We start from the raw sequence: 27,027 nt of genomic DNA on the forward strand, positions 1-27,027 counted from the left end.
GACGGCGGCTCCCCCGTGTAACCGCTCTCGCTTGCGAGACGTCCTCTTGTGTGTTCCCGCTTGTCTTTCTTGCCGTTTTCCTCTGTCGTTATTTGTCTCGAGCTCTCTATTGATCCCTGTCCGTGGCCTGGTGTTAGCTATGCGGAGATTGACTGATGGCTTTCTTGTTTGCTGTGTTTTTTAGTAGAAAGCGGGGGGGGGGGGGTGTGGGGGGGTGCTGTGCTCTCGAAGTAGCTGTTACTTTTGCCAAGGCACAACACATCTTCGCTGCAAGTCATACATCCCGGCGAAAGCTGTTTCTCTTCATCACGGGAGTGCTTCCAGGGTCAAAATGAAGCTTCGCGTTCCAAAAGAAATGCGACGCTAGTCTGTTGTTGTTGTCGTTTCTTGCTTCAGATACAAACAGCCGCTATTGGTACAGATTAAGAGCTTGGTTCATCGCCGAAACACCGTTTGGGGTTTGAATTGTGTTTGAAACGTTGGGAAACGTTGGTTTCGGGTCAAAGTGTCAAAAGCAAGCCCCGCTAAAATATGACCGATCAGGTCCCGTTGCTGTCCGTGGAGGACACGATTCCTGGCTTTTGGGCAAAGAGGTCAGCGGCCTTTATCCGGCAGAGGAAATCGGGATTTATCAGATGCATAGTCTTTCTTTTCCCCAGCTGGTGGAGGTGGATGGCAACCTCACTTCAATCCTAAAATCCTCACGCTTATGATATTTGCCCAGCATTATCTGTGCCTGCGGACGAATGGGAGCGCGGAACACGTGGAATGTAGAAGGTCATACAAGCGTGATTTACACAGCGCCGAGCCGGAGAATCCCTGGGAAAATACTTGGTCCGGGATCAAACGGACACCGCGCAATTTGTTCATAACACTGACCTTTTAGATTCATGAATTTTACTTTTCACCCCTCAAATCGTGCACCAATTGGACACTTACAAAATTTGTGAGGATAAATGTCTTTTTTGTCGTCAGCCCTGTTTTTAGGGTGCTTCTGGGTGACAAGAAAGGTCTTTGTCATCGAAAAATGAAGCTTGGACTCGAACGGCTTGTGAAATTTGAATTGGGACAAAAATATTTGTGGAAAAATGTCGCATGACATTTCAGCTATCAGTCATTTTTTTGTTGTTTTTTTCTGCCATGTCATGTTTGGGGTTCCGCACCGAAGCAAGTTCTTGGATGCATGAAAATTCATTTTGGTTGCTGCCGCTTACAATTTTCTAAGATGCAAAAAGCTTGCAGGCTTTTTGATTTTGTTTTGTATTTTTTTTTTTAAATGCTGCTGTGCTTTGTAATGCGCGTTGCTGTGATTTTTCTTTTATTCATAAGAATCCTGAATTTTTTTGAAGTCGGGAACAAACTGATTGTCATGGTCAATATAATCGTGATATGAAATTTTATCTGAAGTTCCCGGAAGAACTTGGCGGTTCCACCATTTTTATTGATGAATTTATTTCATTTCTGGAAAAGACAGAACATGTCAACCCATCCACCATATCGACTGAAGCAGCAACAGACCCGCTGCATGGGCTTTCCCTCACAAATGATGCTTTTGTCTCCACTTGTTTGCTTTTAACTGAAAGACGAAAGCTGCAGTCGGTAAAGTTGACTCTGTCGTGAGAGGCAGATGGCATTCGCCTTGATTTGATGTTGACAAACTTTGTGGGAGGTCTCGAGGTCACTTTCTGAGAACAGGCGGCTAACTCTCGCCAACACATTTTCAGCCAGCGATTTGCAAACACCGTCAAGGCGCGCTCATGACGTCGATCCACTGCGCACCGCGACACGTTGTGCTGCTGTGTTTTTGGTTGCTCACCTCAAAATTTGGCGCAGAAAGCTCAGTGGCACGTCCACTCATCATATCAATCAATGCAGGAGAAGATGAAGTCAGAAACTAAGTGCAGCACTGAACACATCCCGTGCTGTGTGTGTGTGTTTTTCACATAAATCTATCTATCTATCTATCTATCTATCTATCTATCTATCTATCTATCTATCTATCTATCTATCTATCTATCTATCTATCTATCTATCTATCTATCTATCTCTGTCTGTCTGTCTAGCTATCTATTGATTCATTTCTTCATACCTAAAGCCCACCGTTAGCTGTCGAAGTGCATTTGAACTTGAGCCGCTTTTAATTAGAAGTGAGATATTAGCATTTGGTTGGGCTTTATGTGGGGTGAGGGGATTGGGCAGCGACGGCGCCTTCATTAGCCAGCTTCTCTGTGTAACGAGCGCCGTCATTAGCTGATGGAGGGGATTTGCTCCAGCCTTACCTTGAAAGGCACATCTTTTAAATACTTGCAAGAAATAAGGCATTTTAATGGATTTCTTAATGAACAGAATCAAGATGCTGCATCTCGAAAATGTGAGTGCATTTCTGATCATGTGGATCGGCCGCTGTGTTTTCAGTTGAATTTTTGTCCCCTTTTATCCAAGACGGCGGCGGGGAATGAGACACTGGCAATTAGTCACAAACACTCAACCTTGTAGCAGATAGTTAAAATGTGATTTTTATTTTAGTTGAGTTTCTGTGTGATTTGCAAGGAAGGAAGTGGTATTAAAGCTATGGAGTGCTTGAATTGAAACACTTCACATTTACGTAGAAAAGAAACCTCGCAGGATAAACGTGACGGCACAAATGTCGACACCAAAGCGCATGTGGACTCTCAGCGGTGATGACAGTCAGAGCTGTGGTGTGTTTTTTTTTTTTTTTTTCCTCATGATATGGAAGTCACTCTAAGCCTTTGACGCTGCCTCCATTCTCGAAATCATGCATGAAGTGATTTGTATTTTATTGATGAGTTTTTGAAGTGGCAAGTGTGGGAAATTGGATCTTTGATCTCCCGGAGTTTGGGAAATATATTCTGAGTGTGTTGAGCTCTCCAGGTAAAATACCCGCATCCAGCCAGACTCTCTCACAATCACATAGACTGAGACGGAGCTGTCATTTGGGAGGAATATTAACCCCCCCCCCCCCCCCCCCCCCCCCCCAAAAAAAGGTGCCACTCCACTCTCTTTTTTTTTTCCCTCTTTCGCAACACATCCAGGTATTTGTTTTTGGATGTTTTCACTGACTGTACATGGTCATTACCGTTGTTCATTACCATAACCGGGTATTTGTTTTCGACTTCACCCAATCACTTTGATATGCTAATTACAATGTAATTTAATTTGAGCCCCGTAATGATGATGCTGTTATTATGGACATAAATGATGCAGTTAAACTGAGTGTAATCTCATTTGCATACTGTACATGCCAGTAAATTAAGCCCTTTCCTGTGTTGCTTCAGCTTTAATTTTCCACTCCTTTTCACACGGCATCCCTCAGCCCCGCCGTGCCTAATAGCAGACTAGCTTGTTTGATGTCGACAGCTGCTTACCGCACTAAATCTAGTCACAATATGAAGTCCATAAAGCCTCCTAAGTGCTCTTTTAAGCAGTTCCTATTAATAAGCCAGCAAGCTATTCATACTTTGCGCTGACAGAAACGCGCGCTTCGTCAACACACCGTCTTCGCGATCTTGTCCAGAAAATCAACAAGTTCGATTCATGTACACTGTGTGAAGTACTTTTTATTGATGTTGCGGCCACAGGAGGGAAGCCAGTACCAATTTTTCAATCATCATATATGGTACTTTGGGCTGGAAACGACACACCAAAAAGCACGTTTCGGCACCGACCTTCATTTCAACATTGGATTCAGTTAAAATTTGGGATAGAACACAAAAAAAACAGGCAAACAATAACATGGCTTGCCTATTGTGTAAAGAGGGACAGTTGAATTTCATTTGAGACCTTAGATCGCAGTTCAACGATCGACTTTGCGATCGTGTCATCAGACTCATGCTACGTTGCGCGCATTTCTGGCGCTGAGATTGAACGTCAATGTGGTTCGCGCGTTGGTTTCCCTCCTTCTCCGGTGTGCGCGAATCAAGTTACTGGGAACACCCGCGGTCAAACGCTAGCGAATGAAGCCAGTCGCAACGCTCGCAATGGATTTGGTGAGCACGTCGCATTCGGGGCCACCTTGGACAGGCATGACCACTGGTCACCACTTGGTGGAGTCTTGGCTGCGATGGCGAGGGAAGTTGCCAGTCAAAAAGTTCAGATTCTGTGGTCTGACCGTAAACAGGCATCTGCTGCTGAAAAACGCTCCCATCTTACTGCGTGGTATACAAAGGATTAGTTAGAGTGAGCCAGGAAGGTCTTCACAGAAATGTGAAAAATTCATCAGCTGTTATCGCAAACGCTTGATCTCAGTTATTTCTGCCAAGCGAGGCACAACCAATTATTAGGCTCAGGCGGCAATTATTTTTCTCACATAGGGCCAAATATACATACGAATATATATTTTTTAATTAATACAATCATCATTTGGAAGAAAACTAGCTTGATGATCTGCAAGTTTTAAGTGTGATCAATGTGCATGAAAAGAATAAAGCAGAAATCAGGAAGGGAGAAAATACTTTTTCACAGCATTGTCCTTCCGGTTGCTCTCAGAGAAGGTCTTAAGGAGGGAGGAAGCTTTATGGACCAGACCGGTATCACAGTCGCCCTTCACTGGGAGTCCTCCAGCCTTTTCATGTCATCAAGAATAGTATTTGTTGCCGGACAATTTTCTGTTGGTCTCTAATTGGCCACATAAATCTCGTCAGTTGAGGGTGAGAAATGTTTCAGTGTCACACGGCGTAATCTTCACCCTTATTTACCAATTCATTAAGATTCATTGATGCAGGCTCGCTGAGAGGAAATGACAACATAAATCAGGCCCCCAACATAATGACCCTAATCAGTTGGGAATTGCAGAAAATGTCATGATGAACTATGTCCTTGTGTTAGTGCCACTGTATATTGTCGCTTGGCTGCTTTATGAGTGGGACGCATCCTCCTGACAAGGGCTGCATTTAAAAGAAAATATCATATCGGAAAGAAAAAAAGAGAGAGAGAAAAAGTTGTTCAATAACTGACACCGTTAAAAGGCAGAAATCCATGTCGGGTCTTTTGATAGTTTGTCCTTCACCCTACGCGTGCCCTGATCGTCTTCCATTTACCCTCTTCGTCCATTCTCGGGGAAGTTGTGGCTTTTGAAATAATAACACGCTTCATCGGCTTAAAATGAGTCTGGTGGATTGTTGAAGATGATTTGTGATTTCCGATGGCAGTGGCGGCGTCGGGGAGTCATAAACCGCTCCCACACCAATGAAGTGATCACAATTAGATGCCTAATTGAAAGTTAACGCGTTTCAATTGTTGGACCACTCTGACAGATAGTCGGTCATTGTTGGGAGGTGGTTCCCGAACCAGTTTTAAGCCTTAAAGTTGATGTCCAAGTCATCATTAGCGTTCAAATACGGCATACGTTTGTCTTTATTGTTCTTATTCTTATTGTTGTAGTCAGTTACAGGCAGTTGGTCATGTGTTCCGCGGTCACGGGATGACGTGGGTAGTAGATTAGCTTGGGAGTTTGCCATGCCGGAAAGCCAGCTAGCTCGTGGCTGTCACGTGCTTGGTCTGCGGCTTGTGATGGGCTGAGACAAGATTTGGACCCGAGCAACCAATTGCGCTCAAATATGTTCATGTCATTGCATTGTCCGCCATGTACAAAAGTAGCTTTAAGCCCAATCGCACCAAGATACGGGCAATTCCGCGTCTACAACTGGTTAGCGAGCGCAGTGGCTAAACATCAGCTAATATTGAGCAGTCATGGCCTGCATGGCGGCGAATGAACCACAATTGTGACGGGCGTCTTTGACACGAGAGAATGGAGCACGAGTAGTCATGAACAGGAGATGACTGCTGAGCCACGCTAAACCGAGAAGCTATCGTTAATTGTCACTCAGGAAACACCAGAATTAATATTGATGCAACACTCAAGTCTCGCTGTCGCCGCATTCTTACAGTGGAGAGGAACCGAACCATGTCCGGAGAGATGCGCACGGGACGATTTGAAAACTGGAAAAGGATGAATACCTTAAATTTCATCGTAGAGTGGTCGGTTTCGATTTTGACTTTTGTTAGCGACGCATTTGACCTTTTAGTTATTTTTATCAATTCAACTTTGCTAACGTACCATACGACTTAACATGTCTGGTAGTGTTCCCATTCTGCAAGTAAATTTGTCACCACATTATTGTTTGTTGAGCATTTTAGACATCATGAATTGACAAAATCAAAATGCTCCTGAATGTTGCTAAGAGATGAACATAGACGTTGGCATCTCTGTGTGCCTTGCACAGCGGCTAGGCCAATACCGATTGTTCACAAGGAAGCAATGTACGCTTGACAACTTCCTAATCAAACACATTTGGCTCCTTAGTGTGATCTTTTGAGGTGTGCTGCTGCGCTGCTGATCCTCCTAAAAAAAAAAAAAAAAAAAAAGACTAGGTTACTCATCGTCAGCTCACACAGAGGACATTTGTCCCAAAAGACAACAGTTCTAATAATATTGTCCCTACTTTCGACGGGAACACAATATTAATTAGACAAGTTCGTTAAGGCTAACCTTGGTTTTCCCAAGAAAATGTATTTGACATATTTCATCTCCACAAGTTTGCATTCCCACACCCTTGGGGAAGACTCCTTACATGTTAAGATGATTAGAACTATGACACACATTAAGTACTGTTAAAACAATAAGTAGCTATCCAGATCCCGAAGGATGGTGACGGACTGGGGGCGATGTTTTTTTTTTTTTTTGTTAATGTTACTTCGCAGGTCTAATTGCTTGAATCAGCTTGAGGGAAGAGGTCTGCATCTGCCTACGCATTGGCCTTTTGGTCAGAAAGCAGATCGCCCATTTCAGCATGTCTGTCCTCCGGTTGCCATGTTTGCGGGGCACGAGCCACATGCGAGCAAGATTTTCAAAGTCAAACGAAGGAGAATTGCTGAGAAAATGTGTGGGGGAACATCTCCTCAAAGAGCCTCAAATCCCAGACTTACCATTCCATTCATGTACAACCAGATCTAAACTCATTAGACGTTCCTATTTACTTACTCTCCATGCGCCCTAGTTGTCCTAAAAATATCATGGCCTGCCTTACTTTGCGACATTCTGTCATCGTGTGGGCGCAGTGGGCCTTGATGCTGAGTTGTTGTCTGTGCCGAGACAAAGTGCTGCGTGTATTTGCTCCTTAGTTTCTTATCTCGAGTCTGCGTTATGAAATCATGTGCATCATGGTTGTGCTTTCTAACGCTTGATATTCAGGCAAGTGATTTTTTTTTTGTTTTGTTTTTAGCTCCTCTTTAGGTACGCCTCTGTATAATCAGCTTGACACATACCTGTTCAATACCAACGTTTTTATAATTTAAAAAAAAAAAAGAGAGAGGAAAAAAAACCCCATCATGACAGTAACCTATAATCTGTAGATTTCATTTGCCCGCCGTCTATGTCCCACTGAATCGAATCACGCTGGATGCTGCGCGGCTTTCCTGCCCTTACAATATACAGCATACGCCTTGTGTTTTAGAACAATACTTACCAGTGGCCATATTTATAATTTCATCTTGGTGAAATAACGAAAGCCCGTGGCCAAAATGCAGCGAGCATGACGGACCGCTTCAGGTGTAGGTTTTTCGTAATTTTTTTTGTCGTCACAATCTGACGGTGCAAAGCAATGCCTACTTAGAGCTTCCACAGCGTCAAAGTGATTTCATTTTTCAAAAGTATCAGCTAGGAGGAAAAAAAAAAAAAAAATCCAAGGCATTAAATGTACCGTGAAACACATTGAAAAAAGTCATTATCAAGAACAAGTGACCTTCCCAAGAACTGGACGTCCCTCCAAAATTGATGAAAAGACGAGTAGAAAATTTGGTCAAGGAGGCTGCGAAAAGGCCGACAGCCACATCGAAGCAGTCCTGGCCCGTTAGAATGCGTTGCTACAATAACAATATCGGCAATGTGCAATGAGGACGCGCGACGCCAAAACTTCACTTGTGTCTGTTTTTTATCAGTGCCTGTTACCTCGCCAAAATCTCTGCATGGCGATGTCTTTCTCTTCATGATGTCAGTGTCGTGCGATTGTTGTCCCGTTGCACGTCATGGTGTCGGCTCCGATATCTGTCTTGTGAGGCCAGCTGGCATTTTGAAAAAGACCTCCATATGTGGGTGGGACTTGTCTTTAAAAACAAAACAAAACAAAACAAAACAAAACAAAAACAGGATTCATTTGGAAGTAGTTTTTCTGTGTGTGTGTGTGTGTGTGTGTGTGTGTGTGTGTGTGTGTGTGTGTGTGTGAGCCGATCAGATTTGGGACCAACGGTGAAAACAAGACTAGAAGGATTTTCTGCTGGATTTCATGCATGGGATTCAAATCCTTCTCAGTGTCTTCTTCTGAATGTGTGTGTTTGCCACTCTCATTTGTTATTGTTTTGATTTGGGGAACCACTTAAGAAGAAAGTGTGAAGGGAAACCAAGTGGACTTTTTTTTTTTCCCAAATAATCAGATCAATTGTGACTCTCTGTTGTGCGACGAATCTCTGCAACTGTGATGGTGTTGCAGTTCTTGCTCCTCTCCTCACTTGATTTTTGCTTGGCGACTCTCCGTACGTGTGCGTCACGTTTTCGTCGTCGCTGCTAGTTAGTGCAGCACTAGCGCGGCTCATCCCACCGTCGACAAATGACTTTTGTTGTTTTTACGGACTTGGCCGACAAGGAGGAATCTGATTCTGACGTTGAGTCTTAGCTCAGCACTTGTCAGGTTGTTGTGCGCACGACTTGCAGCTACACCAAATGATCGACTCTACTATTTTGAACTCCTTTTATTGTCCTCGCTAGTATTTGACATGATAAACGTTGTGGGGATTTTGTGTTTTTTTTTTTTTTTTTTGTGACTTTTTTTTTTCCAATTCCTTGTGATGTCGTAATGCAGCGAGTGACTCGGAATGAAACTCGAGGGTCATTTGACGCACGGGATCTATTGTTGTTTCCTTGAACCCAGCGTAGTTACTGAATAATTAAACCGAGTAAATGTTTAACACGTGTTTGCAAGTTCCCGCTGTTGTGTTGCGAGGAGCCACCGTTTACCGGGCCTGCGAGAAACACTCGCTTACCCGGCCCCGGCTTTGTCAACGATATGCCGCCACGGGAGAGCGCTTGGTTGACTGCACACCCCAGCGGCTGTTTCTCCATTAACGCCTTGCTGAGCAGGTGCGACACACACACTCACACACACACACACACACACACACACACCGGCGTGTCGAGGCTTCAGATGTCAGAAGAATCACTTTTTGTTGATCTTGACTTCTGCCTCGCTGTTGATTCTAGCCGGAGCTGCATCTGCATCAACAATGATTCCCTAAAGATACTCCCCCGCATATCTGGACCTGTTTACACTCGGCCTTCCGCTAAAGCCTCGGAGGGTGTCAGCTGATCACTCCACCTGGTTAATATTAAATGACGCTTGCAAGGAGAGGTGTTTGTTCATAAACACAAAAAGCCGCTCCTCCTGTTTACTGAGGCCGTAACAGCAATCACTTTTTCAACACGCCGCTGCTTTTTGAGCGTGAGCCGTCTCCTCATCGCCCCTTTTTTCTCGTCCTGGGTTTCATTTTGGCACATCGAGATGAGATGAGTTTGGGTGAAGTCGGTGTTCTTTTGACGCAGTCGCCTGGAAATATTTGTGCTGGAATGGCTGGCAGGCGTCATCTTTTGCAGCGACGTAAATCCGAGAAGTCCTGCGACAATGATTGCTAATTGTCGGTCATTTCTCAACTCACCACGGATTTCTTCGAGCAGGTTTTTTTCTTTTTGTTTCCCCACTCTGTGAGTTGTCCGCCATGTGTTTGGTGTAGGTCAGGCGACTTTTCCCAAGAATCGGGAGCCAAAATACAGCAAAACATGGATCTTCTTTCAAAATCCTTGAGAAAGATTCTGTTGTCGCACCTTTAGTACAGATTGTTGTGTTGTCTAGACGAGCAACCAAGCTGAACCCAAAGAACTCGAAAGCCACCGACTCCCCTTTGTCCCCTCCTTTGTGTGTCCTTATCTCACTCAAGAATTGTGCTCTTGTTGTGTGCTTGTGTAAACAAGGATTGTGTGAGAACTCGCTGAATTGTAGCAGATGGCCGCTGGGGCTCGACTGTCATGAGCTTTCAGGAAAAACACAAGATGGAGAAGGGTCAAAAGCGCAGCTGTGCAAGCCAAGCCTACCTTGAGTGGACTCCGGTCGTGCTCGAGATGTAGAATTCTGAGGGGCCGCGACCAGGATTACATTTTGACGGGGAAAGAAAGAAAAAAAAAACTTTTTGGGAGAGGAAGAAGCAGCAGCAAGGTGAATGAGAGCCGGACGCTTTCCCTTAACCTTCAGCCTGTCGTCGCAGCCGGGAGACACAGGTGACACATTTGCTATGTTACTCATTCTAAGGGAGGTTGCGGACATCCGCGATATCAAATTTGAGGGGCCGCAGCTCCATATGAGAATTGGACCTATCTGGCAAAAAATAAATAAAAAAATAAAAATCATTTCATTTGAGTTTGGTTTTCAGACTTGAGAAAACATTTTGCATCGTAGTGTACTGGAGCACATAATCGATTTTCAGGAGTTGACTCCCCACAAAAGGTTCTCTCCTTGCATATGCTGGGAAAAAAAATCTTCACCTGTCAACCTAAGTGTGGTTGGTTTAAAGGCATCTTGTCGTTCAGCTCAAAATTTGATATCTTTTGCTGTGCCTCAGGAGGAGGAAAAAGTGTGCAGTGGCCTGTAGGTGGAGTTGTTCCTCGATGTGTCCCCATGCCGCAGTGTTCCTTTTTTTGCTCCCTGCCTTGTTTAGAAAATCCCATTTTGGAGGGAGTCAATGCCAAACCGGAGGGGTTAGCTGGGTCAACATCTGTCTCGAGAGGGAGTTGTCTCAGCCGAGAGAACGGGGCCTGCAGGCCGGGCTCGGGCTGTTCAGACAGGCCTCCAAGTGTTTGTGTGTGTGTGTGTGTGTGTGTGTGTGTGTGTGTGTGTGTGTGTGAGAGAGAGAGAGAGAGAGAGAGAGAGAGACATATCACTGAACCAGCACTGGCCACGGTGTCATGACTCTCTCGGCTCGGTCGGCCTTTGTAGTAGATGGAGCCACAGTGTACTTAATTTATGTTGGGTTGTAAGTTCAGTGCGGCTCTCTGAAGATACTTCCTGAAAATAAAAACAACAAACAAAAAAAGACATGACCTAAATAGAAACGTGCTGTTTATTTTTCTTGAAATGACTCAACTCTAGAGATGACTATCTCACCGATGCTTTTCACATATTCCCTTTGACAAGTTGTCAACCTCAATTTCCCGTCTGTCAGCGTGAGTGTCGAGGTATGTCCGTATCTTGTTTGGACCCGCATCTCGAGAGAGAGAGAGAGAGAGAGAGAGAGAGAGAGAGAGAGAGAGAGAGAGAGAGAGAGAGAGAGAAACAGACCCGCATCTCGAGAGAGAGAGAGAGAGAGAGAGAGAGAGAGAGAGAGAGAGAGAGAGACGCACTCTGTCCAAGCCGCCGAGTCGAGATTAACATACGGGAGGCCCTCCCATGACACGCCTTAAATGTAACCTCATAAATCTGCGTTTAGTTCCATTTTCCCTGGCTTTCATGACGAGGCCTTGTGTTTTAAAGGCAATTATTCGGTTTCAAATAAATAATTCATCAGGCAAGTCAATTTGCTTCTGCCCAACTCGGTCGGCTTCATTAACCTGGAATTGGGAGGCTTGCCGAGTTGCGCCAGTGTGGCTCGCAACCAATGCCCAACAAGAGCTGTCAAGCATTCTACCGATGACAAAATAAATGAATCAATAAGTCAAGGTGTTGATGCAGACCAGTGTCACCAGCAAACGGGTGCATCATCTACCGAATGTGGCTTTTCACAATTTTGTCTCCAGTCACGGCCCCTTTCAGCTGAAACGTTGGCAAACAGCTGCGTGCGTGTTCTCTATTTCCCGATTTTGCACATGCAAGCAAATTTGTTGTTCGGCTTGAGTTGGAACGACAACATTCTTCCCCAACATCTCGTTGGAACGATTGAGATTCCAAACTGCGTCGCGGTGTTAATTGAAGAGCCCTGGAGAATTGCCCTGTTTTCGCTCAACCTTGCAATAGACGTTTCTCATGGAGCTCTTTTGGCACGCCTCGCCGAGTCGCCCTGGTTCCCATTAAAAGGCCGTTGAGCGGCGGTTCTTCTGGGAGCCGTGCGAGTAAATATATCCATTTCCATAGAACGTGTTTTGTTTTGGAGGGCCAGTGTTTTCTTGGGCTCCTCTGCATTAACTCAAGTCGGGCCGGGTTCCTCTCGGGAACACAAACAAAACCCCGGTTTGACTCCATAGTTTCCATACCAGCGCAAGAAGAACAAACAAGATACAGGCGAGCAAAGGCACGGCAAGGAGATCTGCAATAAAAGTGAAATGGGAAAGGAAGGATATGACAGATGTTTATATTTTGTCCTGGAGTTGTAACACAACCTGATTGCTGTGTTTTAACAGCTGTTTGACCTTGTCTCTCTCTCTCTCTCTCTTTCTCCTTCCCTCGCCCTCCCCTCGTCCCTCTTTTCTCTCCGCAAGTTTTGAAGTCATGATGCAAGAATCTGGGACAGCGGCGACAAGTAATGGCGCGTTTCATCAAAATGGAAGCGCCAGCGCAGAGAAGGAGCCCAAGGAAGGAGAAGGCAAGAAGAGCGCGACGCCCTCGGCGGAAGCGACTGCGGCCGACCTCGCGCATCTCCAGCAGCGCCAGGTAGAGCGGCCCGGCCTGGCCCGGCCCCCCTTTCACACCTGCCTTCACTTTATGAAGACGTGTCATCAGCAGGCCCACGCCGCCTCTTTAAGTGCCAATTAATATTTCATTCATCTTCAAAGTACATCTAGTACATAAACACATTACTATTATTATTTATGTATATTGAGGCACTTTTTGAATATTTGAATAAGGGGAAAGTGCTTCTCTCGCTCTGTGTGATTGTGTTTGGTTGCAAATGTGTTTACCGTAGCATGCCGCCTGTGAATTTTTAAAATATTCATGGAGGTGTTCGGACATATTTTAAGTGTGTAGGTGCAAGAGGATTTTGTTGACAGTCGGGGGGGGGATAAGAAAGTGACATTCATCGGAATGACAGCATTTTCTCTGGATCATCGTAAACAAACGTCGCACTCCAGGGAAATGCCACGCTCTGATGTGCTAACCGATGAGGTGCGGAGTGGCGCATCAGGGCGCTTGTCAGCGGAGCCCAAAAACATTTTCTCCCATCTCGGTTTAGAAGCGGCGAGACAGGCTCTTTCTGTTGGTGTCAGCGTTACACGCGTGGCATGCGACACAGTGTTTCGGGAAACGGCGTTGAAAAGATCAGTGTGTCTTCTGCCATCTTGGTCTCGCCGACAGGGCGGCCCAGGCTGTTGTCAGGAGCTGTTTGGTGACGATGCGCAGGCTGCGTGCAGCTGACTCTTGTCACAGCTCATCCGTCAACTTTTGCTCAGAGAGAGCAACAATACTGGAGAAGAACAACCGAGCGATAATTCGGCGTTGCGATTCAATTATCTTTCAGCGCAGTCACTCTGACGGCAAAGTGAAGGCGGTTTTCCCATTCGGCTTCTCCAAGTCACTTGCTCGTGCATTTGTCAGGCACTTAACGCTTATACCTGCTTAGGTTTGAAGTTTCTTTTGTTTTTTTTTCCAGACAATGCTCGCTTGACTCGTACAGGGTTTAGGTTTACTCGGAGAATCTTCTGCTGAAGGCAGAGATTTTGGTATGGCATTCATCTTCTCTCCTTATGAGTTGAAATAGGCTGAAGATTTCTTTTTTTTGTCAAACAATGGTCTTTTTTTTCGGAGGAAAAACTCCCGTCTGACAGTTTGCGCTGTCGCTTCAGCCTTCATCGGAGCCGTCAAGACTTCCCAGTGACGTGTTTTAAAAACAGCTGACCGGGTCGGGAAACCTTGAAAATGTGGCTCCCCGCTCCAATCCCCCGCAGCCATTGAAGCAATGTGTCCCGCTTGTGTAGGAGCACGGAAGCCCCCTCGGCCCTGTTGATGGTGCCTCCTTATTTCAATTGCCTCTTTTATCCATCTTTCTGATGTGATGAACCCCCTCCCCCCCCAAAAAAAGATCTTTAACCTAATTTTACTATAAGTAGACAACATGAACGTCCTAGTGCTCATATTCTTGCTTGTTTGGGATGCATCAGTTCAAGAGGATCCAGTCCTGTATGAGTGGAGTAATCACTGCTAAAGCTCATCACTTCATCACACAATTTATGTCCAGAGCGTGAATGCATCACATGTACAAGGAGATACCAAATGCCGCATGGCACGTTTTGGGAACATAAAAACTTCAATAAACGTAATTGTATCATATTTTTTTTTAGTTTGTGGCAATAGAAGGTTTGTCTGAAAGTGGCTCACTCCTCAGTCTTGGTGTTGGGCCTTCGGGCCACTTGAGAACTGCTCTGTCTCCTTCATCTCGGCCCTTTTTTCCATCGCAGGAGGAGTTTGTCGTCAGTGAGAAATTCATAGCCATACTGAATTCATTACTGCAGTAGTCCCAGAAAACCATGGACAACATTTCAAGAACTGCAGGCCACAGTTGAGTAAACAGCTGAAACCTGATTCCCGTGGCCTTTTTTTTTTTTTTTTTTTGCATCATTCTTTACCAGAGCTTTTTGCTTTGATTCGGTGGGTTGCACGCGAGGTGGTGTAGAAAAGCATGAGGGGCGGGGGTGTAACAATTAGGTGTTCAGAACCACAATTAGGTGTTGACCTCACAAAACCATCCAACATTCGGTTTAAACTCTGTGGAGAAAAGAAACAAATCAATCGAAAATCATTTTCCTCCTCCCATGCAATTGTCATAGACTTCCTTAAGCGGGTAGGCGGAACAAACCTGGCAGTGACATATCATTTATTCCTATTAGGCAACGTAACAATGAAAGACAGTCCTCATTAATAAAGACGGGGGTGAAATAATTGTAATCTGTTTGATCATCTTGGTTCTGACAGGGGAATTCATCTTGCCGACTAGTCAGATCTGGGGGAAGTGGACCATAAGCTTAACTCAAGCATGGCTGTTCATGATATTAGATTCAAATGCAGCCTGATGAGAGTGAAAGTTGGGAGGAAAAAAGATCTCACGGTGATCTTCATAGATAGTGCTCGTCCAATTTGAATAATATCACACTGTTTTTGAGAATGGTCAAATACTTTTCACGACACAGTAAATTACAATCTAAATCAATACAAAGAGGGGACAGGGACGCGAAATAAAGGTTAGAGTAAAAATTTAAGAGGCTCCTGACTCCAGAGACTCTCCACACTGAGCTTTTTCGGCCACCGATACAGATGAAAATGTCAATGTAGGAAAGTCAGATTGTTAAACGCAATGTGTCTCACTCTACAGTCGGCCGCCAATGAAAAGTAGTGGCAGAGTCCCGTACACAGCTCACCGTTGTTTGCCGGAAGATGAACTTTCTTCGTCCTGCTGCATTTGGATGTGGTGCAATGCTTTCACAAGATTTACTCCCCCGAAATCTACATATGTTTGTTTTGCAGAAACTGTGGTTTAGTTACTGTATACGCTCATGAGGAAGTGAAGATAGTGTTGGAGACAATTGTGCAAAAACACTTGTTTTTGTGATTCAACACATTTGCAACTGCCAATCGTGTGAATCCTTCTGCCTTTTAAATCAGGGGACGAGTCGTGGGACGACAATACTGTTGCAAAGTCGTCTGACTTGGCACAGCTTTGTCCGACCAAAAAACAAAGCTCACATTGTCAATTCGAGGGAGGATGTCTTTTCTTTATGGTCCGATTTTGTACCATGTCAAATACTGCAGACAAACAAATGGAAAGCTCCGCCAGTCACTTGCTTCCCTTCTCTTCGCTACTGAATGGCTGAGGTGGTCGTACTATTGCGTGCGGAGAGAAGCCAGTATGACACGCAGAACAGACTGCAGAAAGAGCTGAGCGGGCAGCGATTTCCGTTTTGCATAATGCAAGTCATACATGAATCCCTGCGGAGACTTGAGAAGGTGAAGATGCACATTTCAGCCCTTCCGTCACCCACCGCTATCCTGTCGAGCTTTAGAGGACCTTGGGACAAACTTTGTCGTATGATTCCACTCTGACACTTCGGCCTTCCGTTTAGATTTGTTGGTACGGTTTCTTCCACTTCTTCTGCATAGCGCTGCCATCCGAAGGAATCTTCTTCCCGCCGTCCGTCTTTGCTATGCGCTTATCTCATACCTCTCTGTGATCTTACTGCACCCAAAAGCTGACTTCAGTGGTCTTCCTGAGAGCCATTTTGTTGTTCTTCATGAAGGCCTCTCTTCATATTATCCGACTGACACGGACGCCATCGCTCTGAAATAATTTGTGCCCTGTCTGTGTGTGAATCCAGAGGGATTCTCAGGTATCTCCACCTGTTCTCTTCATCTTGTCACAATATCACGCGAGGCCCGCCGCAGCTTCTGCAATGCGGCTTATTGGAAAATCAGTGAAAGAGGATAACATCAGTGTTATGACACTGCATATTGCCTTAAATTGCTTTATTGGTAAAATGATAGTGCTCGTCCAATTTGAATAATTTCATGGAATCCCTCACAGAACAGATTAATTATGTTATCACACAACTGGCAACATCTGTCTTTATACCCAAGCACATGACAGTTTTATTACAGGCTAAATTTCTTTGCCGGTTCTGGCAATTGATGTGGGATCTGATTATTAATCACAGAAAAAAAAAAGGGATCGGAATGATTTGAAACATATTATTACAGTGGAACCTCCAAATTTGAGCAGCCTAAAGGGGCGTATGAAAAGTTGCACAAAAACCTGGAGGTTGAGGCAGGATGTGTTATCTGCTTTTGTTTTTCTAAATTGTTTCCACTGGAACCACAGATGAGAGGAGCAGACAAAGCGAGACTGTGTATGGAGGTGTGAAACGTACCAGATGCCACAATAAGAAAGTCAAGGCACTGATTAGGTTTTCATTTGTGGAGGCGGTACTTCTTTTTAGGGAGGTCATTCTTTAAGGACTTGCACTTGAGAGACTTAAGAAAGTGCAGTTGCTCTTGAGAAAACAGAGGCGCAGGGCCCATTCATTTTTAATGAGAGCACTACTTTGAAAACTTCATAGAATTAATATGTATCAGTGAAGTCTTTCCTATGCGTAAAACTTGAGGGTAATTAATATTCATAGGCTGTGCTTGTTAACACCCCAATGCCAATGCAATGGAGATCCAATTAACATAGAATGGACCCAAAGGAATTGCCCAGATACTGTAAGCCATTGAAATTGATAGCGGGGCTGTCTTCTTTTAAAACACTTATTTGTTTCATTAGGCAGCCTCATCCTTGTCTGATCAAGCCACCGGTCGGGGGCTTGGCGAAAACTCCCAAGGTTTCAGTGCGTGCGCGGAAGTTGAGGTGGCGCTACCGTGGCAGGGTGTCGACGTATGCGCAGAGGGAATCGCCTTCGCTGCCGGACTAATGTGAAATTCCTGTCCTCGCTTGAGTTTTTATATCTTATTCATCATCCCTTGGCACAGTGTTGGTAATAGAGGTTTGTTTGAGGGTTTTTTTTTTTTTTGCTTCTTGATGTCACACCACAAGTCTTGCGAGTGGCCGAGTAAGAGCTGGACGTCCAAGGGGAGCCAAGTGAAGAGAGGCGAACGCCACGCTGCCAATTGTTTGCACACAGCTTGCAGGTTTTGCGCCTCAGCACACACGGAGGGGCCCCACTCAGGGTGGGAATCGCTCATTGCACCGCGCTTCAGTGCCATGACGGTTGCGATCAGACGGCCTCGATCCAAACTGTCGATTTGCGTCATTCTGGCATCTCCCTTTTGTATCGTGTTTCTCTACCTTCGTTCACATCAAACCACTTTCCAGAACCCGCAGCCTCAAATTTAATGTTCGAACTGATGAACGTTGTTGTATTTTGCGCAATAGGACGTTTCTGCAAATCTGACTTCTCCTGAGGCAACAGAAGATATTTTTAAACGATGCCTGATGGTGATGATTGTCATGATTTGAAAAGCACTGGTTGGTATTGTTGAGGCAGCACGGTGCGCGACCGGTTCGCACATCCGCCTCACAGTGCAGAGACGCACGGTTCGATTCCGGCTCCGGCCTTCCTGCGTGGAGTTTGCATGTTTTCCCCCCGCCTGTGTGGGTTTTCTCCGGGTACTCCCACATTCCAAAAACATGCACGGCAGGTGAATGAAACACTCGAAATTGTCCCTAGCTGCGATTGTGAGCACGAATGTTCGTTTGTCTGTGTGTGCCTTGCGATTGGCCGGCGACCGGATCAGGGTGTCCCCCGCCGACTGCCCGAAGAGAAGCTGGGATGGGCTCTGGCACGCCCGTGACCCTTGTGGGGATAAAGTGGTTCGGAAAATGGATGGATGGCAACCCGAGTAATTGTATACAAACCACATGTTGATATGTTAATAATTTAAACAAACTAGTCATCATCCTTTCTATGACAAGACACACAAAAAAAAAATCTATAATAAATGATGATCAGTAAGTGATGCAGATCATCCTTCATTGAAGCAAATGTGCCCGGGCGGGCGAAATGTGCATGTCTCAAGGTAAAAGTGATAGTTTGTCGTTCAACCGTCACACGAGGTGGAAGTGATGAATGGCGTGCTCAGCGGGGGATCTTGTTTGAGAGGGAGATTGCGCAGGCCGCCGTTTGCTGCCGAATGGCTGGCTGCCCGGCTCCGGCCTTCCTGCGTGGAGTTTGCATGTTTTCCCCCCGCCTGTGTGGGTTTTCTCCGGGTACTCCCACATTCCAAAAACATGCACGGCAGGTGAATGAAACACTCGAAATTGTCCCTAGCTGCGATTGTGAGCACGAATGTTCGTTTGTCTGTGTGTGCCTTGCGATTGGCCGGCGACCGGATCAGGGTGTCCCCCGCCGACTGCCCGAAGAGAAGCTGGGATGGGCTCTGGCACGCCCGTGACCCTTGTGGGGATAAAGTGGTTCGGAAAATGGATGGATGGCAACCCGAGTAATTGTATACAAACCACATGTTGATATGTTAATAATTTAAACAAACTAGTCATCATCCTTTCTATGACAAGACACACAAAAAAAAAATCTATAATAAATGATGATCAGTAAGTGATGCAGATCATCCTTCATTGAAGCAAATGTGCCCGGGCGGGCGAAATGTGCATGTCTCAAGGTAAAAGTGATAGTTTGTCGTTCAACCGTCACACGAGGTGGAAGTGATGAATGGCGTGCTCAGCGGGGGATCTTGTTTGAGAGGGAGATTGCGCAGGCCGCCGTTTGCTGCCGAATGGCTGGCTGCCTTCCGCGGGGAGCGCGGCATGGCATGATGAGAGATGCCTCATCATAAACAACAGCCACGTTAGCGCCGCATCATCTGAATGACAGCCGCCTTAAATGCCGAAAGGGAGCTCGTATAACTTCTGAATGCATTTTTTTTTTTTTTTTTTTTTTTTGTACGTGAGCCAAGTGTGTGTTTAAATGGACAAGAGGAGTTTGGCAGCAGGAGAAAAGGACAACGTGCGCGCGTCCTTTACAGTAATGGCTGTTGTTATTTACATGTTTACGACTTTCGACGTGATGTAATGGGAAGGCTGGGTGAAAGTACTTGCTGGTAAATGACACAGAAAATAAGACCTTGATGTCTTCCCCCCACTCCCTTCCGCCTCCACCCCCATGCTCATTTTTTTTTCCCCCTGGAAGGAGCAGGGTATGGTCTGCATTTAAGTGAAGAAACATGAGCCTTGAACATAAGTAACTGTTTTTTACATTAGGTACTCCCTGGAGGTTTGAGGGAAACTATCAGGGCATTGTGCGAAATGTGAATGTGAAATCTTGCAGAAAGAAATATTGATGGCCGTTTTCTCCTTGACTAGAGTTGGATGACGGGCCTCGCAAGCCATTGAGTGGACAGCTAGCTCTGCTTCTGGGCTCACATTAAAGAAGGAATTGCGTCGGGAAAAACGTAATGGTTGTTTTTTTTTTTTTTTTTAAGATCGTCTCCATTCCAACGTTAAGGTGCTGGTGTTGTTCGCACAGACTGGGCCACAAAAGGCGACACTTTTATATTTTATTTTGTCGTCCGTCCTAAAAGTGTGCAGCGCTTCAGCTGTTTGCGACGTCACACTTTGTCCACCTGCGGCAAGACGCCGATCGGCCTCGTGAAAGTGATTGCGGGAAGCCGAATGCCACAGTTGATCGCCTCTCAGTTCCAAATGAATTTGTCAGTTGCCAAAGCAGCAGCCGAAGGCAAGTTTCCACTCAGCTGTAGTCAGGAACTTCTCTTCTCAAAAAAGTGGAATCATCACGCTTAAATGAATGAATTGAGGCGATGCAACAACTTGGAAGCATCCGCTACCTTCTGTCCGTTCTATTCACAGTTAACCCTCGTAAAAAACAGTGCCGCTATGTAAACATGATAGCATCTGGTTTGGCCGATCTGCTCTGCAGCTTCCCGACTCCATTTATACTTCCTGTCGTGCTATATTCCGAAATGACATCATCAGTTCCAGTCATGAAACTAGAACTTTGATTTCAATCGACTTTTGGGTGTGGTATAATTTTTGGGGTCGTGGCCATGATGTCGGATAAAATTTAAAAAAAAATCATTTATGATGTGAGTGAACAGGCAAAAATACAAATGATGGCGTTTCGGTGGAGCCCATGAAAGTGGCTTTCGCCAGAGAAAAAAACCCAAAACGAGATGATGATTAAATTTTCAATTTCTCTCTGCAGATCTCTAATGATTGTGCCCATGGATAGCCAAGGGCTCCAATTAAACATTAACATGCAAAAGAAAAGTTAGAAGCGGAGAGACGATTGAATAGTGCGCAATGTCTGGAGGGCCGTACGTAACGAATCCAAGTCGTCCACGTTTCTTCTTCAAATGATTTTTTCCACCGCTCTTCATGACTCAGCTGCTTGATGACATCCAAGATGGCCACCCGTCTTGCCGATTTCTGTTCCGTCTTCATCACCTGTAGATGAGATGGAACTGTAAGGCCTCTTCAGCCGCGTGCGAGGTGTGTGAAGTGATTACCTGTTTGATCAATCCCGCTTGTCACCAGAAAAGAGCACGTGTTCAGCGCGTCGCCACCGCTGCACCCCCCCACCGGCCCCCCACCGCACAGCTGAAGCCGGTGACCTGATACACCAACAGTGTATCTGCTCTACGCTTCTTCAAAAGAGTTCAGATGCTTACGACGCCAGATTTTTTTTTCCTTCACTCGACGTGATGTGGTCTGGTGCGTCACGCCTCCAGTCTGCTTTGACGCTGTGATCTTCTTCGACTCTTCACAAATAAAAGTGGCGTTGGGGAGTGATTGAATTAGCGATTTGTGGCAAATGTATCTCCATCGGCAAGTCATTTGGCGCTCACTGTCTTAGCACGCGTGCTCAACGAAAACAATAAATTGTGTTCTTATCTTCAGCGGAGGAATCAAGATAGGGGGCTCGAGGCCGTGGATTAAATGGAATTGATTCGGTGAGGAAGTTGACGCAGGAAATTGATGCCCGGCCCAGCATTGCATCTGGAGAGGAAGAGAGGAAGCCTTTTCTTTTTTACTCATCAGAAAGCTTGGCCTCCAAAGTGTCCCAGACGTGTCCTCGCCTCGCAATGAGTGAGACCCGGTCCTGTCCAGTGTTAAATTGAAAAAAGGGCCGCTGGGATGTGGAGGTCACCAGACAGGAGACTTAGTGGTCGGAGAAACATGATCAATTATCGCAGTTGCCTGAGCTCTTGAGGCCTCTCTAGTCTCTTCCAACGTCCCCACGGCACAACAAGAACACCGCAAGCAAACGCAGAGACGCTGCAGCGGGAGTGGATTTTCGAGGTGTGGAAACCGGTGAGGTGCCGCGATTCGTCTTTGGCTTTTCACCAAAGGGTTGATGAATTTACAGTTGCCTTGAAGGTAGGACTCCGACAGCTGGTGGTCTTTGCTCACGCATAGATCTCCTGATAACGTGTTTGTAGCTTTGAAGCTTAAATGCCAGCCACATGTCCTGGCATGTACGTGGAACACATACGGCAGGAATGAAAAGTTCTTCCAGGCAGGTGCATCCTTTTTTTTTTTTTTTTTTTTTTTTTTGCTGAATTCCAACCACACCATTACAATTGCGTGTGTTTGGGTGCAGACTACTTTCAAAATCTGACCAGGAGCCAGATGGGCAGTGTGCTATTTTCTTGGGGAATGAACGAAAACGCTCAAAATCCAAAAAGACTTGCACTGTGTCGGGTGAATGTTTACAAAGCATTCATGTGAGGTGGCGATTGTGTGAAACAAAAAGGACTGCTTTTAACACCCTTTACTTACCCTCCAAACGGGGAACGATCCACTTCATGCCTTTACACACACACACACACACACACACACACACACACACACACACACACACACACACACACACACGCACGCGCGGACACGCACACACATAGCATCATCGTTGAAAAAAGTGGATGTGGGAAGTACCGTGCACAGGCACTCGCATTTTATTTGATCCTGCATTTTTTTTTTTTTTTAATTCACCTCAAGCTAATTCATGCATTAATTGATTGAGCAAGTAATGCTGGAATTGACAGCATGTAGAGTGATTTCTAATAGAATCCCGCATTTACCTTGAGGGGAGGTTCTTTTTGGAGCGCATTAGCTTTGCTGCGTCGCGGTCTGTCAGAGATTTTCTCCGAGGAATCTGCGTTTAATTTGAATAATTACACAAAATGTGTTCTTTTGGTTTGCAGGGACATCAGAGCCCCAGATGAATAAAAAAGTAAATTACGATAAGAGGAGAAAAAAACGCAGGTAATTATTCTGAACTAGTAAATGAATGACCCATTGACGCCCTGTTTTAATTGATTCTGTAGAGGAAAATCATTTTATTACCCATTTTGATTCTTTTTTTTTTTTTGCCTACTGTGTTGAAGGTGTTCTCACTATTTATTTCACCATTTATTTGAACTTTTTCCGCTCAAAGATGTCAATGAGAAAATCTGTTTGAAATGCCTCTGCCAAAATGAACTGCAATTGTTTACGCTCGCTTTGGTGTGCTGTTATTTAGACTGGATGAACACCATACACGCCTTTGGTCCATTTAGTGTTTGCTTGTGCATTGGTGGTCATCCTTTTTTTACCATAACGCAGTTACAGTTGCACAGGCTGTCAGCCTTTGAAACCGTGGCGCATGCAGTGGCTGCACTTTAAAAAAAAAAAAAAAAAAACCTGACAATATTTCTCCACGTGCATTTTCTTGGTGATGACATGGTGCCACTTAGCATGTAAATTCTTAAGCGATTCACCTCAAAGTGAACCCATCGAGAGCAATTCCGGTACCAGCTTAAAGACAGAGGTGTGTTTTTTATGACCAGGCGAGCCATGTCCTTTCCAAGGCCCTCAAGCGCCGTATCCCGCCACCCTCCCCTTTAATCACTGTATCAACTCCTCTCGTAAACTCCATGAGCTGTGTATTTGTGTGTCTGTCCACACACACACACACACACACACACACACACACACACACACACACACACACACACACACACACACACACCCACACACACACAAGCGCATCTTTGTATGGCCCTGTTTTAAGGCGCTCCTTTGCGGTTGGCCATTTTCAAACACAATCAGCAGAAATAACGCTTTTGTAAGCTCCCTCATATTAAATAGGTGATTATTGGTAATAAATACTTTTTTTTTTAATATACATACTGATTGCAGAGGTAGTTTTCTTGCTGTGCTTAATGAGAGTAATTTGATTTGCTTGAGGGATTACGGTTCTGGAATTAATGCGGCAAGCCCCATTCCAGGAGAGAGCGAGATCTCAGATTTTTCACAGGTCGTGTGCCGCTCGATGCGGCCCTCTCGCACGGCAGCTAATGGAGTTGAACAGCAGTCTGTCATCCACCCGCCCAGCAGCCAAGCATCTCGATAGCCCACGTGCCCTTGGTTCCTGCAGTGTTTGTTGTTGGGACACCTTCGGCCCCCACTGCCTTCCGTTTTGGGCTGCCTTGCCGCTATGAGCCTCGACCTGAAAATGTTTATCGTCGAGTGGCGAATTGAACACACCTCAGTATACCTTGTGTCGACTGCTGTCGGCTATCTTCAACAGTTGACATAATTTTTCTTTGGATGGTTTGCAACACTTACTGTGAAAGGACAGCATTTCTCAGGGGGGAAAAAATGGCAAATATCCAGCAAAAATTACAGTGAGCTGGACCTGAGTGATTATTCAGCTTTATACACAAATGTGAGTTTGTGGAGTCGAGCTACTCCCCAAAATCTTCTTTTCTTTTCCTCCTTGGTATTGTCCGTATCTCAATGTATGTCCCCACGCACATGCACTGCTTATACTATCACAACATGGAAAAGCCCGTTTACAAAAAGAGGTTTTGTTTCCATTTGGAAGTGGTTCGGATTTGCAGCGCCAGACGATCAGCAGAATAAAAAAAACGAAACAAAAAAAAAATGCAGGAACAAGTTGTTTCAATGCTTATGTTTTGTTTTGCGATTCAGTAACAGCTTTTATTTTAGCGCTTTGTTGCTTCCTATTTTGTTGCCCCAGATCGAAAAGTGTTTTCAAGCTCTTGAAGTGGCATAATTCGCGTCGATCAGCTTGTCATGCTTAACAATGAACTGGACTGAGCGAGTATGAAGACTGCTACATTAGCTTCTCACGCTAGCCTCTTAGCTAGCCTCGAACTGGTTCGTCATTTGGGCTCAAGAGGTCCTGTTTTGTTGATGTTTTGTTTCGTACAGCATGAGTGTTCAAGTATTTCAACGGGTCACCAAATGAAAATGTGGTCTTGAGAATTCACCCAATTACATTCATTTTCTAAACCTTGCAGAAAATTGCCGACTGTAATGAATTCAAACGTGTAAATATCTTCACGATTTAGACCGTGATTCTGACTGCTTTCCTTAAAAAAACAAAAAACAAAAAAATCAATTTAAATTGTAATTGGCACATCAACATCCTCATCTCTGATTAAAAAAAAGGTTAATAATAAAGAAAACCAAAATGAGTTAGAAGATAAAAGGTTTGGGCCACCACCTCAAGTTCCATCATCCGCTTGTGAGACTGTAAGACATTACACTTGTGTGATGACTGATATGTCTAGACTCTGTCGAAGATTGCTTCTCTATGTGGTTGAAGCAATCAGAACCCCACCCCCCCCCTCTTTTTTTTTTGTTGCTTTCTTTTATTCCTTTCGGCACAGGATCACATTTCCCATCTTGGAATGGCTTCAGCAGAGACGCTACTATTCCCAGGGATCCGTTTCTGACTGCTGCAACTCAATCCATAGCCAATTGGACGTGGCCGTGATTCATACGCAGGCCTCTGCTCCGTAGACAGGGTGGGAATTCTTCCTGGCGGCTCACGATGCGTAAGAAGTTAAGACACTCGGCATCAGATGGACGATGGATTTCAAACAGGTCTTTTGGATGCACTATGCCGAAAACGTTGCTTATCCCTTAAGTGGCGGCTGCAGGCCCAGATTATTCGCTGCCTATTTGATATGTTTAAAAGCAAAAGTACAAAGGCTTCATGATTTGCCGGTTTTATAGGAGGTCACTGTGATGTCGTGTAGCCAAACGTTGTCAATACATGAAATGCACTTGTGTTGTTTGCATCTGGGTGTCCGTTGCGATGGGGTTGATCTGAAATCTTTGTCGCAACAACGCGGTCACGGGACCACGATCAAGCACGTGGACGTATTGTGATTGAGGCCTCGCCTCTCAAGGCACACCGTCCTTTTCGGTTGGACATTCTGGTGGTTGCTTTTTGGGTCTTCTGCGCATTCTGGCTGCACATTGATGAGATTCATTCATATTCACCACGAGTGAATTGTAGGATTTCTGGATTTTCCCAGTCATATGCCCAAAGTTTCAAATGCATCGTAGTGTTGAGTCTGCTATGGACGAGGCAACCTTAGTCTCCCGTTTTAAACAATATCATTCATGCCATGCATGATAAAATCCACACATCGTAGTCAGGGTCTCACGCTGGGTTTTCGGAAGTGCCCGTTTTCCCAAGCATAACGCTCCCCCCTAAAATGTGATGCAAGACTTCCAACAAAGATGCAATCCGGGGGAGTGGATGTTTTCCGACAGTCCGGCGCAGTTGGCATCTATCTTCTTTCTCGCTTAAACTATTTGATTTGTATTTTTGTGTCAGCTGGGACTATCCTTCGGGATCCCGTGCTAAGAACAAAAGATGGGGTCGGGGAAAACGCTCATCATTGACAATGCTGTCACCCGAAGCTACGTTTTTAGAGCTTTCGGGGGTTTGATGCCTTGCTCAAGGCAGCTGGACGAGGCAACACTGACATTTTTTTTCTGTGATGCGATCTTAATGTGTTCAGGACTGAGCTACTGAACACATGAGTAGGATCCCTTCCTGTGGTCAACCTGAAATAAGAGCGAGTCAAGTCACTTTAAACATGTTCAAAATTCCAAACACTTTGGAAATGAATCCAATGTTGCATTTTTAGGGGCGTGCCAATTCAATCAACCACGTGACTGAACAATGGGCAGATCATGTTATTTTCAGAAGATCTTCATTTTTAGAGGTGACACAATAATTCCGAGGTACAAAAATGTTGCCAAATGCAGCAGCGGTAGCTTTGGATTTTATTTTATTTTTTTTTAATGACACAATGTAACATTTCATGTCCGTGTGGTGGTGTGAAAAAGCACTGGCGCTCCACAGAAATGTCGCCGCCGCACTGACTGGCTTCAAATCTGTGCACGGAAGTCTTGACACTTGGATGCCATAACAAATGCATTCGTCTTTCCGGTCATCTGCCTGCTGTCACCATGGACCAAAAGCGCACATCTGTCTGATTTGTCTGTGCGACCCCCCCCCTGCCCCCCCCCCTTTACTGTCGCGTCATTCAGCGCCAAATCCGTAACTTAAATTTCAACGCAGTACTTGGCTCAAGGTGGGCAGACATAAGAGACACGCCAGCGAGCACTGATAGACTTTCCGCTGGAGTGGACGAAATCAGCATCAAGAGCCTATAAGCTCGACCGGAGTTGATGACGCCAATAAGAAAA

General features: G+C 45.2%; 1 protein-coding gene across 9 annotated transcripts in view; it reads left to right on the forward strand.

Annotated features, from left to right (window-relative positions):
* The window catches only part of foxp1b (forkhead box P1b), a 118,759-nt gene that overhangs the window by 31,681 nt on the left and 60,051 nt on the right, over positions 1-27,027 (forward strand). For 2 of the 9 annotated variants that reach the window (XM_019879393.1, XM_019879391.1), the window contains one exon: positions 12,530-12,701. In XM_019879393.1, the coding sequence (XP_019734952.1) occupies positions 12,540-12,701 (162 nt within the window). In that variant the 5' untranslated portion in view covers positions 12,530-12,539. Of the gene's footprint in view, positions 1-8,931; positions 9,152-9,362; positions 10,340-12,529; positions 12,702-27,027 lie in introns of those variants that run through there. The other 7 variants (XM_019879392.1, XR_002169381.1, XM_019879388.1 and 4 more) reach the window with 7 other exon arrangements.

The sequence above is a fragment of the Hippocampus comes genome, unplaced genomic scaffold (assembly GCF_001891065.2).
Source record: "Hippocampus comes isolate QL1 unplaced genomic scaffold, H_comes_QL1_v1.1 scaffold44, whole genome shotgun sequence".
Taxonomy (NCBI): domain Eukaryota; kingdom Metazoa; phylum Chordata; class Actinopteri; order Syngnathiformes; family Syngnathidae; genus Hippocampus; species Hippocampus comes.